At 46.1% G+C, this 13,528-nt stretch overlaps 1 protein-coding gene across 4 annotated transcripts in view; it reads left to right on the top strand.

The window, feature by feature from the left end:
• The first annotated feature begins 2,757 nt into the window (after positions 1-2,757).
• FEZ1 (fasciculation and elongation protein zeta 1) overlaps positions 2,758-13,528 on the top strand; it is a 40,338-nt gene continuing 29,567 nt past the window's right edge. Inside the window, exons 1-2 of one of the 4 annotated variants that reach the window (XM_060304259.1) lie at positions 2,758-2,927; positions 8,573-8,928. In XM_060304259.1, the coding sequence (XP_060160242.1) occupies positions 8,618-8,928 (311 nt within the window). In that variant the 5' untranslated portion in view covers positions 2,758-2,927; positions 8,573-8,617. Of the gene's footprint in view, positions 2,928-3,375; positions 3,601-3,964; positions 4,096-8,572; positions 8,929-13,528 lie in introns of those variants that run through there. The other 3 variants (XM_030840445.2, XM_060304258.2, XM_060304257.1) reach the window with 3 other exon arrangements.

Below are 13,528 nucleotides of genomic sequence, written 5' to 3'. Positions count from 1 at the left end.
ACAATATGTATACGTTCTATGGTGATAGAAGCTTTCTTGATAACTCTTCTTTTTTTCTGAGCCTTTGCCAGAATCACCTTTAACCCATATTTCTACCAACAATGTCTTCAAGACAACCTAGGCTTTTTCTGTCATGTGCCTCAAAATTCTTCAAGCCTCGATCTCTTTCCCAATTCCAAAGCCATTTCCACATTTTAAAGTATTTGTTATAGGACTTCCCTGGTGGTGCACTGGTTAAGAATCCGCCTGCCAATACAGGGACACATGTTCGAGCCCTGGTCTGGGAAGATCCCACATGCCGCGGAGCAACTAAGCCTGTGCACCACAACTACTGAGCCTGCGTGCCACAACTAGTGAAGCCCACGCACCTAGAGCCTGTGCTCCACAACAAGAAAAGCCACTGCAATGAGAAGCCCGCGCACCGCAACGAAGAGTAGCCCCTGCTCGCTGCAACTGGAGAAAGCCCACATGCAGCAACGAAGACCCAGTGCAGCCAAAAATAAATAAATTTATATAAATAAATAAATAAAACACTCCCTCCTTTTTAAAAAAAAAGAAAAATGTGTTACAGCTGCACCCCTCTACTGTGCACCAGTGCCAAATCAAATCCCAGAGACAGAGTTTTGGGTGAAGAAGAAAAGAATAGCTTTGTTGCTTTGCCAGGCAAAGAGGGACACAGCGAGCTCCTGCCCTGAAAAACTGTGTGTCTCAACCCAGGAGGATTTGCTGAGGAGTTTTATAGCAGTGGTTCAAGTGTGGGGTTGCCCATAAGATCAGGGTGTGTCCAGGGCCTGCACTCCTTTAATCTGGTCTCAGGTAATCTCTTGATGAGTTTCTTTGGTTCCTTTAATCTGGCCTCAGGTGGTCTTCTCTGGAATGAAGAATACTGACATCTTCCATTTCTTGGGGGTTTTAGTTCTATAAAGAGCTTAAAGATGTAGTTATGTGTATCCCTTGAGATGGAACCAGGACCTGTCCCAAGGCTGCACTATTGTTTCTTGGCTGTTTCTCCCTTATCTCTGCATCCCCTCCCTTCCCTGATTAGCAACTGTTTGAATCTGCCCTTTGGAACTCAGGGAAAGTCATGGAGGCTGGAGTCTATTCCCTACAAACAAGAAATGGGGGACACGGAAAGGTTTCTGTGCCCAGGAGCCCCACAGGGTCCTGCTCGGTTTCACTACCAAAATCTATATTAGTTTCCTATGGCTGCTGTAATAAATAACCACAAACTGGATGGATTAAAACAAGAGAAATGTATAGTTTCATGAGTCTGGAGACTAGAAGTCCAAAATCAAGATGTCAGCAGAACCATGCTCCCCCTGCAGGCTCTAGGGAAGAATTCTTCCTTTCCTCTTCTGGGTTCTGGTGGTTCCAGGCAACCTTTGGTGTCTCTTGGTTTGTAGTTGTGTCCCTCCAGTCTCTGCCTCCTTCATCATGTAGCTTCTTTCCTGTTGCTCTGTGTCCTCTCTACTTATGGGGACATCAGTTATTGGATTTAGGACCACCCTAATCCAGTATGGCTGCTTCTTAACTAACTACATCTGCAAAGATCCTGTTTCCAAAAACAGTCACATTCTGAGGTTCTGGGTGGATATACACTTGGGGGGAGACACTATTCAACCCCTTACAGGTTCCAAGTAGCACAGTTTGGAAATCAATGCACTAAACTCTGCACCTATTGAAGGCAGGCCTGCCTGCCTTCAATTTTTACCCTCCCCGCCCCCCCCAACCACCCCCCCACCCCCCCCACCACCCTCCAGCTTCTAGCACACGTCATAGAATGCTTTTTAAAAAAATGTTGCCTGGAATTCATACCTCTGCATTCACAGTATCATTATTCACAATAGCCAAAAGGTAGAAAAAACCCAAATGTCCATAGAGGGAAGAATGGATAGAGAGAATGTGTTATATACATACAACAGAATATCTCTCAGCCTTAAAATAGAAATGGAAATGGAAATGGGATTCTGCCACACGCTGCAACATGGATGAACCCTGAAAGCATTACGCTAAGTAAAATAAGCCAGACACAAAAGGACAAATACCGTGTGATTCCACTTACAAGAGATACTGAGAATCGTCAAATTCATTGAGATGGAAAGTAAAATGGTGGTTACCAGGGTCTGCAGAGAAGAAGGAACGGGGAGTTAATGTTTAACTGGTACAGAGTTTCAGTTTCGGATCCATGAAAAAGTTCTGTAGCTGGATAGTGGAAACGTTCGCAGCTTTCTCGGCCTGAAGCCAACCCCACCCTGCGTCTTTGGGAGGTAAAAGCGTTTATTACTTTTGACTCGAGGTCTGAACCCGGTTCAGCGTGGCAGGCATCCTTTCACTTGCTCACCCCAGCCCCCAGCAGAATAGAAGGGGGAGGCCAGAAAGTCCAGGGAGGTCTTTGAGTGTGTCTGCGGGCATCCGCCTGCCCATCCACTCGGCCACCCACTTATGCTTTTATGGAGAAGTTACAGTGTCAGGCCCTCCCTGTGAGAAATCCACACTGGGAGTTATTGCAAGCGCACATCTTGAGCTTCTGAATATTCATGAGGGACGCAGAAAGACCAATGCTAAAGGGGGGAGAAATAGTAATTCATAAATATTAATAAAGGCAGGCCACATGCACCAAGTAGGGCTAGGAATGTTAACGAGAAGATGACGTCCGGGTTCTGCGCGTGCCCGTTGGGCGGGTGCCCGGCGCGGGCGCGGCCCCCGGAGCCCGGGCACGAGCGCGGGGGAGGTGGGGGTGGGGGAGGAGGGGGGCCGGGCGGGGAGGAGGGAGCGGAGCCGGGCGCCGGCGGAGCTGCGAGGGGAGCGCTCGCTAGCTCGCGGCTGCCGCTGTCGCTGAGCTGCGCTCCGGCCGCTCCCCGCGGCCAGTGGATGGGGGTGTCCAGCTGAGCCCCGCGATCCGCCTTCCGCCTCCAGGACCCGCACAGGTGCAGTCGCGGGGGGCGACCTTAATCCAGACCGACCCACTGCCGTGGGTGGGGGTGGACGGGGGTGGGGAAGGAGGCCCTGCGACTTGGGATGCTCCGGCCGGCAGGTCTGGGGGCGCCGAAGCTCCGCACCCAGGACGGTCCCATCCCGGAATCGGAAAGGGAGAACCCGGAGGCCGTTGCCCTCCTGCCCAGCCCTTCACGGGAGAGCAGCGGGGCGCAGCGCCCGGCGCCGGGAGATACCGGATGATGGGCACTTCAAGCATCATCGGAGCCGCGGGCCCCCAGCCAGGCGTGTGTGTGTGTGTGTGTGTGTGTGTGTGTGTGTGTGTGTGTGTGTGTGTGTGTGTGTGTGTGTGTGTGTGTGTGTGTGTGTGTGTGTGTGTGTGTGTGTGTCGAGAGGCGGCGCGGTTTGGGGACTGGGGGAGGCAGGGAACGCAGCCCGATGGTGCTGGAGCAGTGGGTCGGTACCTCCTCTCAGGACCGTTATCTGGTCCGGCTCTCTCAACGCCCCAGAATCATCTATGCCTCTAAGAACCTGACCCCGCACCCCGCCCGTGCCCCTCCTTGGGACGCCGAGCCTCCTCTCCCCAGGGACCGTGCATTCCTGCAGTGTCAGAACCGCTGGCAGCTGCCGCAGACGCTGGCGGAGCGATTGTTTTACCGCGAACAGGTCGGAGAAAGGACGGGTGTGATGGTGGTGGGGCACGCTGCCCTCCTGTGGGCCCAGGGCCTCTGGGGCTGGGAGCGCATCTGACGGAGCCCCCAGGGGGTACATCACAGCCCTCTCTTCTTCTCTCTTCCCTATTCCTGCCCTACTCGCCGCGACACCTCCCGACCCCCTCCGCTCCCATGTCCCGGTCTTGTTTGGCTGAAAGGGCCGTGGCCGTTGGAGTATGCGTGCGGCCTGCGCGGGATGCCCCCGGCTTTCTTGGAGCTCCAGGCATTGTGCTGCTTGGAGGAGCCTTTCTTTACCCCAACAGACTGGGGGAGGGGGATGTGAGATGAGGGTGAACGGAGCAGCAGGAGGAGGGGGAAGGGGGAAGCGGAACCACAAAGGGGTTGCTGACTTCTACGCGGTGAAATACTCTCTTTCCGTCAAAATGTGCAGCTTGGCAGGAACATGTACACTGACTGGGCTTTGCTGAGGAGCAGTGGGAAACCGAAGGTGGGTCAGGGGAGGGCAGCTTTAGGGATGCTATGGGGGGGTGGGTGGGCATAGAATCAACTGGTCTGTGGGGCAAGTAGTGGGAAGAAGGGGAGATGGAATGGGGCCTGTGTGGAGGTGCAAAGGCCCAGCAGGGGGAGGCATGGTGAATTCTCTGCTTCTCCGCTCAGCAAAGCAGGCACTGGGAAACGGTGCTGCAGCCCCGAGCTGCAGCTACTATGCACCATTGTGCTGCACGAGAGGCTAACCGTGTGTTTCCTACTGGGTCTCTGTTAAGTTCTGAGCCGTCTTTTCTTTTCCAAATTACACCATCTATTGGGAACCAAAATAAATGGAATAGATTATAGGACATAAGCAAACTATAGTCCTGCACTCTTATTCTATGGTAAAGAGAAAAAGACAAGACCACCCTCCTATGGTTCCTTCCTTCTGCCATTCTTCATGTATTTTTTTTTTTCAAATTGATTTTGGAAGTATAGAGAAAGAGGATAAGCTCTCAATTGAATTATCCCTAGCTTTTAAGGGAAGGAAGCTTCTGAAATGAGCTGTGACTGAAGACAAGGGCAAGCTTGCCAGGATGCAAGAGTAGGACATCTCATTTGGGGGGCATAGTTACCCCACCAAGAGAGAAGAGCAAAGGAAGGAGGGAAGGGGAACCATTTAAGAAGGACTGCCAGCTCTAACCCAGAGACCCCTCCTTGAGGCCTTGGTGGGGCCAGTCAGATGCCTGGCTCTCACCTCCTCTGCCACAGCCTGGGCTCTTTCTACAAATTCTGGGCTCGGTTTGGGAGTCAAGTGACTTTGATTTTCAATGCAGGCTCTCAGTTTTAGTTTCCTTCCCACCTGGTCGTTCATGCGGAGCTTCTTGGCCCCTGGGTAGTGAGTGAGTTGATGAAAAGAAATCAGGCTATATTGCAGATTGTTCAAATGATCACGTTTCTGAACTATAGAGCTGTGATATCCATTTCTTCTTTTATAATCTTCTAGGTGAATCTATTTTCTCCAGAGCCTGGGCTGAGGATAGGTGCTTTCAGGATAATCTTCTTTGTTGCCAACGCTCAAAACTCAATCGTAGCCCTAGGTTCCACTTGGCTAGCCCTCTTGTTACTGGCTAATGTTATAGATTGTGCTGTTTCAAATCAGCACCCTCCTTGATATCACCTTCTCACACCAGCTCCCTTGTCCTCTCCAGGAAGAGTACAGATTTAAAGGAAGTGTCATATCTGGAGTACCAGCTGGTTAGCTTTCATGTCTCTCTGAAATGGAACCAGTGATCTGAGTGGCTTTGACCACATGAATTGAAAATAGCAGGGGTGCCTTAGTAAAAAAAGATGGTAACATTCATTCAGCAATAGTTCTCTCATCTGATAAGCATTTTGAAGTGTCACACCTGGAATATCATGGCAAGGATAGTTTTTCTTTTCCTTGAAGCGCTCTCACCCCACATTTCCACGTAGCTAAGTTAGCCTCGCTTTCCTAATATTATTGACATTTACTGGATACTTCATGCATTCCACACATTGTGCTTAGCACTTCCAAGATTATCTCATTTACTCCACCAAATAACCTCCAATATAAGTGCTATTTAAACACCATTTTATGGATGAGGAAGCTGGGTCAGAGAGGCTTATAATTTGCCCAAAGTCTCATAGCTAGGAAGTAATAGGAACAGGATTGGACCCTGGGGCCCGGCATTAACCATCAGAGTCCTTCCTCTCTCCATACGAATCCCTTGTCTGTAAAACCTTCCTTACTCTCAGTTGCACTCAGTGATCTTTTCTAAACTCACTTTTTTGGCACTTGGAGGTTCCTAATCTTTTTTGTGCTGTGGGCCACTTTACCAATGTAGAGAAACCTTTGGGATCCTTCTCTGAATATGCTTTTAAGTGCATAAAATAAAATATGGTTATATTCAAAGAGCCCTTAGGGGTCTGTCGACCATAGGTGAAGAAGCTCTAGCTGGTAATTAGTTGTGTGTATATTGCTTAATAGCTGGATTGTCCAATATGGTAGCCACTAGCCATACGTGGATATTGGACACTTGAAATGCGGCTGATCCACATGGAGACATACTGTGAATGTAAAATACACATTTCAAAGACTTAGTATGAAAAAAGAATGTAAAATGTCTCATTAATATTTAAAAATATGGATTACATTTTGCAATGGCACTATTTTGTATATATTAGATTAAATAAACTATACTATTAAAATGTATCAATTAAAAGTATTAAGTTAATATGTTATTAAAATTAACTTTCAGAGGCATTAACTCTATACCAACACCTTCATTTTAACAAACGAGGAAATAGGACCCACAGTGCTTGTCACTCAGCCAGCCTTTGGCAGGTCTGTTGGCTCCTGAGCCTGTGTTCTTTCCAAGCTGTCATAATACTGCTTTTATATCTTCTTGTATTCCAAGGTCCTGTTATGTTGCCTTTGCAAACTGTAAATACTCAGAATATGTTTTGATGAGACGTGGCGGCAACTGACTTAATCCCAGTAAAATCCCAGTAAGAACTGGCCGGGTCCTCACCTGGCATACCCTCTGCCTCGCTTATTTAGAGTTTTAGTTTTGTAGGTAGAGGTGGAGAATGGCAGTCCTGGGGCAGAAGCCGTGGTTTTTGCTGTCTGTTTGGTCCTCTTGAGGTAGTGGTTCCAATTTAAGCATCTATCTGGATCAGTCATCACGCAGATAGGAGGGAAAAGTTTGGTTGCCTTGCCGTGTTCCAGGGAAGGAAGCTGAGTATGTGGAGAAGGGTATGATAGACACTAATGCTTGTGCTGCCTGCAATGGAAAATGAAAACTGCGTGAGGGGGACAGAAGATCATTTGTCAGTGAGCACACAGTGATTGATTGCCTCGCCGCAGGCAGCGTGTGCTAGAAACCATGGAGGGTATCCAGAGGACGTCTCTGCCCTCGAGGAATTTAAATTAAAATTGGGGAAGGGCTTGGATGTACGCACAGATGGTTAAATCACAGCGAAAGGCAGTGTAGGTAGAGGACCCGGAGCTGTTGGGAAATGAAGGGAGGTGAGTGTACAGCCTTCCAGGGTGTAGTGCCCAAGGTGGTTGTGGAGTCTGGGCTTTGGAGCACATGAGTCTCTGGGTCTTATCTCTTACAGGGTACTAGGTCATTTAATCCATTCTTCTAGTTTCAGACATATGCTGTGTGTCTGGGAAAAACTCAGGTGCTTGTTTGAAAGTCTGTATTAGTGTTCAATTAGTCTATCATTTATTGATGAGAGTAATAATATCCAGGTCCATGAAGCCCTATCCAAAACGCTTGGGACCAGGCATGTTTCAGAATTTAGATTATCTCAGATTTTGGAAGGCGATAATAGAGTGCATATTCTGCATATCATCCCCCGGGGCCTGGGGTATCAATCTCTATAATTTAAAAAAATTAAAATTTCTGCAGCAAAACACACTAAATGGGATAAATTAAAACCATGAACAGCTCTATATTCATGTAGATCAGGTTTAGTTGCCAAACGTGTTTAGGTCAGGGCAGGTTTTACCACCAAATAAGTTACGAAAAACTTCCAGGTGTTTTCTTTTTTTAAAAAAATTATTTTATTTTATTTATTTATCTCTGGCTGTGTTGGGTCTCCGTTGCTGCGCGCAGGCTTTCTCTAGTTGCGGCGAGCGGGGACTGCTCCTCATCATGGTGCGCGGGCTTCTCATTGCGGTGGCTTCCTGTTGCGGAGCACGGGCTCTAGGCACGGGGGCCTCAGTAGTTGTGGCTCGCGGGCTCTAGAGCACAGTCTCAGCAGCTGTGGCACACGGACCCAGCTGCTCCACGGCACGTAGGATCTTCCCGGACAAGGGCTCGAACCCGCGTCCCCTCTATTGGCAGATGGATTCCTAACCACTGTGCCACCAGGGAAGCCCAAACTTCCAGTTTTGAGAGCACATGGTTAGGGTTGTGGACCTATTGTAATAGTAATAATAATAATAAAATAATAATAGAGAACATAAACTGAACAACATAGACGTTTATTATCTGCCAGGCACTGTTCTAAGCACTTACCAGTGTTTACTCCCTTAACCCTTAGGACAGTCCTTTGAGATAGGTCCTGTTATTATTTCTGTCCTGAGAAGAAAAAAAGGGAGCACAGAGAAGTTAAGTTACTGCTAAGGTCACAGCTGGTAAGGGGCAGAGCAGGATGCAAACCTAGGCAGTCTGGTCCAGAGGCTGCATGCTTAACCATTAGGCTTTGTTTTTTGGAGCAGGGAATTGGAAGCAGGTGTGCCTCCAAAATGTATGCTAATTGGGTTAGCATTATTCACACTAACAATGATATTTGAACTCCTTAAGGGTATAATAGTGAGGAAGTACGGAAGCGATGGACCAGTAAAGTGGAAGTTTTGTTTTCAGAGGGATGAGAGTTATGGAATAAGTGATTATGGTTCCTCAGCAGAGTTGGCACAAAAGTCCAGTCCAAACTCACATCACCCTGTTTAATTCTTCTAGATAAACGAATCCTGAACATTGCAGTTGTTCTATTGTTGTGCAAGAATGGAGGCCCCACTGGTGAGTTTGGATGAAGAATTTGAGGACCTTCGGCCCTGCTGCTCGGAGGACCCAGAAGAGAAGCCACGGTGTTTCTACGGCTCATCTCCCCACCATCTAGAGGACCCCTCCCTCTCTGAGCTTGAGAATTTTTCTTCTGAAATAATCAGCTTCAAGTCCATGGAGGACCTGGTGAATGAATTTGATGAGAAGCTCAATGTCTGCTTTCGGAACTACAACGCCAAGACCGAGAACCTAGCTCCCGTGAAGAACCAGTTCCAGATCCAAGAGGAGGAGGAGACTCTGCAGGATGAGGAGTAAGCTGTCTTAATTGCCCTCTCTTGCCTCAGATTAGAGCCCTGGAATCTGGGGCTTCCTGACGTAGAACGAGTTTCTGTCCTTGGGTTCATGGCATATTACTTATATTTTTCTCTGTGAGGCAGCGCCCTGGTAACTGCTGACATTGTTCAGTTATGTCCCTTTACAGTTACTCATAGAGCTTTCTTAAGTTGAAACCACAAAGGAATGAAGGATTTTTAGGAAATGGGTTTTCCTAGATGCAAAATTGAATTTCAGGAGCATGGTACATTTGGGGGTCTGTCTATCTTCAGCTTTCTTTATATCCATGGTAACCCACCCAGATATTAGAAATAAGGACCAGAAAAAAATTTAGTGAACTGTGACAGAGGAATATATGTCGTTGGAACAATTTGCTTTACAAAACACCAGGATTGTGAAAATCTCCAAATTGTTTATAACCCCGTAGGGCTGGAAAAATTATCTACAAATGTTAAGATATGTCCAAATAAGAAAGCATACACACTGAACCAAGAGAACAGGGAATCACCCTGGACACAATAAAGGTGATAACCAGGTGAAGTGGCTTTTGAGTATGCAGATTCCCTGGGTCACTTACTAGCCACCTTGCAGGGTCTTAACAGAAGTCAAGAAAAGGAATTTGAGAAAAGTGCTGTTCAAGGAGGGACTAGAAAAGAGAAGAAGGGAGTGATTTGTCATATAAATTAAAGAAAGGTGTTTGGGGCATTTAGTAAAAATAGGCGTAAATTCCCCGTAGGGATAAAATATGCATCAACTGTTCTTTAGGGATCACACAAGAAATGTCAAGTTGTTGGCAGTGGATTGGCAGTGGAAGTTTGGGGCAACTGTACTTTTGGTTTCTCTTTTTATGGACTTGGGTGGGAAGTTGCCCATGAGTAAGTGGGGAAGAGATTTGTCCCACAGGATTGAACCTGATTGTATTGGGCAGATAGTTGCTTATTTGATGACTACTGAGACTGTATCTCTGTGAATACAAGGGTTGTATATCTGTCTGTCTTATTCATTATTATCTCTCCACTGTCTGATTCAGCACATGGTGTGTAGTAAGTGATCAAATAATATTTTTGGAGTGAATATTGAATATCGAATGACCTGGATAAGCAATAATAGCTAGCCTCGTAGGTGCACTTAATGTATTTCTTGGCCCACGCCACTTCCTTCTTTTCTTTTTAATTAATGCTAGCCTGAAGGCATGATCACAGAGAACATTTCACTCTGGTGACCAGTACTATAACTGTGGGCTACGTGTTTCAATTCAATCTTAAGTTTCAAATTGATTCTTTTAGATTCTGAGCCTTTTATAATTTGCTCAACTCCTCAAGGTCAAAAAAGAATGGCTCTGGGGCTTCATTATACAGAGCAGCTTTTACTGCTATCTACTTCATTGCACCAGGCAATGGACTAGAAACACGATGAATTGCGATTTTCACACTCTCACTAACTCGCTGTGTGACCTTGGGCTTGTCACTTAACTCTAGTTGACTGCGTGGGTCCTCATCTTTGGGACCTCCCGAGCTCAATCTTGATGAAGCAGGGCTAAGGACTTGCCAATAAGCTAATTTCTCACCTCACCCAGGCTGTGCTCGGAAAATTCCTTTTGCTTCCAACAAATCATTTCTCCCCTGTCCAGACCACCCCTTTGCCTCATTAAGGACAGAGGCCCAGCAAGCAGGTTCTTACTCTTTCCTAGCACATTAGCAGAGGCCACTCAATGTTAATTACCATCACATGAGATTATTAGTCTTATCCTGATTTTTCTGACTTGCCTGCCTCATTGACTGCCTCAGCTAAATGACCAAAGGTTGAATAATTCCTTGGAGATAAAATATGATTTGGGGAAAGCGTGGTGGGAAGAATCTGGGACGAGAAATCGTAACACAGTGGTTTCTAGGCATTCCGCGTATCTAAAGCTTTACAAATTAAAATAAAAATTTGAATTAAATTACACACTTTGTTTTAGAGACACCTATCAAGCTATTTCAACTGTAAAATTATGATGAGGTAAAGGAAAAAGATAATTTAATATCCAGCGTGGTTAATAGTCTCCTGAGCCCTGCTCTGGTGTTCTAATAAACCTGCCTAGGTTTAGTAGTTAGAGATTTATTTCATCCACCCATGAGTGGAAAGTGTTTTGGGTGGGTTAGAACCATACAGTAGAGGCTTCAAACAAAAACAATGAAATTCTTGGTCAAACTAACCTCCTGAAAGATAGCACGAATCAGAAAGCAGGGTCAGTGATTCCCTTTGAAGTTTTGACTTCTTTAGTTTTCATTTGGAACTATGTGGCTTAGAGGGAATTGGCTGAGTTATCAACTCTTCTCTGATTTGTCAGGGCATGGAAGTCCTAGGCATTGAAAGAGAGTCAGTATGTATCTATATGTATTTCTTGTTTCTAAATTTAGAAAATATTCCAGAATCTCTTCTTTGCATATGTAGGAACACCCTTTCCTTTGTCATAAGAGATCCGACCTGGAGGCCTACAGAGTGGGAATGGTCAGCCCTCACCCCACTTCCTGCTTCACCGGGGTCCCTGTCTTACAAGGACTCTGGAGACAGAGGGGCCAAACATGTGAGAACACTGACAGTCCTGCCCTTCCGGTAGAATTACTGGATTAAAGGTCATGTTAAAAATCAAGTTCGCATGATAAATAAACACCCTGGAGTCAGCCATGCTTTAAGTCGAAGAGAAGTGACTCCCAAATAATCAGATAGGGAAAGTCGACAGATGCCTGTGATCTTTAGGAAAGTTAATTCTCCTCTTAGAGGTTCAGTTTCCCCATGTGGAAGGCCGAGATAGGATGGATTCTACTGAAGCATTTGAAAGAATCTAAAAAGTTGTTCAAAGTCATTGATGTGTTAATAATTCATAACTCCTAAGTATTAACAGCAAAAGTATACTCATGTTAACACACATCTAAGTGTGGATATTGGCCTGACTCGACACAAATAAAACTGGACAAGGGCAGTAGCCAGCCTAGAGGGGCTTAAGGGAAATGTTCCCAAGTTGGAATTCTAACAAGCACTATAAGCTGTCTACCATATTGTCAGGAATAGGTATATAGGGGGGTGTGTGTGTGTGTGTGTGTGTGTGTGTGTGAGGATTGATGTAGCCTTGATAGCTATGTTGCCAGTTCCAGACCCAGATTTTTGGATTCGTGTCTTGTCCAACCTGTTCTGTTTGGTTTGCTCATCCTCTGCTAGCATCCTTTTCCAAATCCCTAGCCCTCCATGGTGAAAGATACTTACGGCCATTTCTATAGGCATCTAAGCCCATGATATAAAATATGCACATGAAAAGGCTTTTCTGTTATTACAGGGACTGAAGGAGCAAATTGGATCTCAGGTGCCGTGGCAGCGTAATGACAAGAATGGAGGGAACCTGTTTAATCTTAGTTCTTTGATGAAAGATATAGTGGATAGCTTTCAAAGTCTCCTTTCCCCGAGATAAGTGTCAATAGCAGGATGCTTCTCAGGAAGTGGAGTTTTACAGTCCACCCAGGATGCTTCTAACAGGGAATATAACTCTTCCCAAGAACCCTCTTAGGATAAGATGGATAACCTCTCTGGGGAGAAAACTCCGTCCCATTCTCTCCCTCACAGAAAGCTTTGTGTTTTTCCCTCCCACCGCCATTCTTCGTTCCTGTGCCTGCCTTTGCCGTCCATTTTACCTTCCCCGGGCTGGAGATCTAAACAGAAAGCAGGCGTGTACCCTTGCTGACCTTCCCATTTCTCCTTTCATAGATTGATGAAAGCACCGGGTCCAGAATAATGCAGTTATAGACTTTTCACGCAGAGCCGGCTGCTGAACTGCTGTTCTAGGTTGTGATTTGGAACTTGGCATATTGTTCTGATGCCCATGCCCATCATAAAGTTCATAAAGAATTGGAATAGTTAAGTGGGTAGGAATATAGGCTCTGTAGCTGTATTGCCTGGGTTCAAATCCAACCTCTGTCATTGCTGGCTGTGTGAATCTAGATGAGTTAATTAACTTCTCTGTGTTTCAGGGTTTTTTTCTCAGTATCTGCCTTATAGGGTTGTGAGGAGTGAATGAATTAATCCACAGAGAGTTTAGGATAGTGCCTGGCTTATGCATAGTAAATGCTCAGTAAGGTTGGCTGCTATGGTTATTATTGTTAAATGGGCACTGAATGAATACGGGAAGGGTGTGCAAGTGATGACAGAGAGGTGAGAGTCGTTCTATTAAAGGCTGCTTATGAACCTCAAAGGATAAAAAGTATGTCCATCAGAAAGCAAGAAGAAAACCTGAAACAGAAAAAGGATGGCTTGATATCCCGAGGAGATAAAGGTTTAGGGAATTGTCACTAAAGGTCTAGAATTAGAAGGTAAAATCCAGAGTATGTCAGTGAAGGCTCAGGTGAGAAAAGTTGCCACCCTACATGATTGGAGGCAGTCTCCAGTTGTCAGTTTAAGGATATAAACAGTTTCAAGGTCATTGGAAAGTGTGCGGTCCGTTCAAGGTTCCAGCTTCCATCCTATCTAGGAGAGGTACAAAAGGCTCCTGCCTGTTTTGGGCTTTGCTGAATTTTATTTTTCCAGGCGCCTGCTGCAGGGTCAGAC

The sequence above is a fragment of the Globicephala melas genome, chromosome 8, assembly GCF_963455315.2.
Source record: "Globicephala melas chromosome 8, mGloMel1.2, whole genome shotgun sequence".
Lineage (NCBI taxonomy): Eukaryota > Metazoa > Chordata > Mammalia > Artiodactyla > Delphinidae > Globicephala > Globicephala melas.
This window is presented reverse-complemented; position numbering and strand designations above follow the sequence as displayed.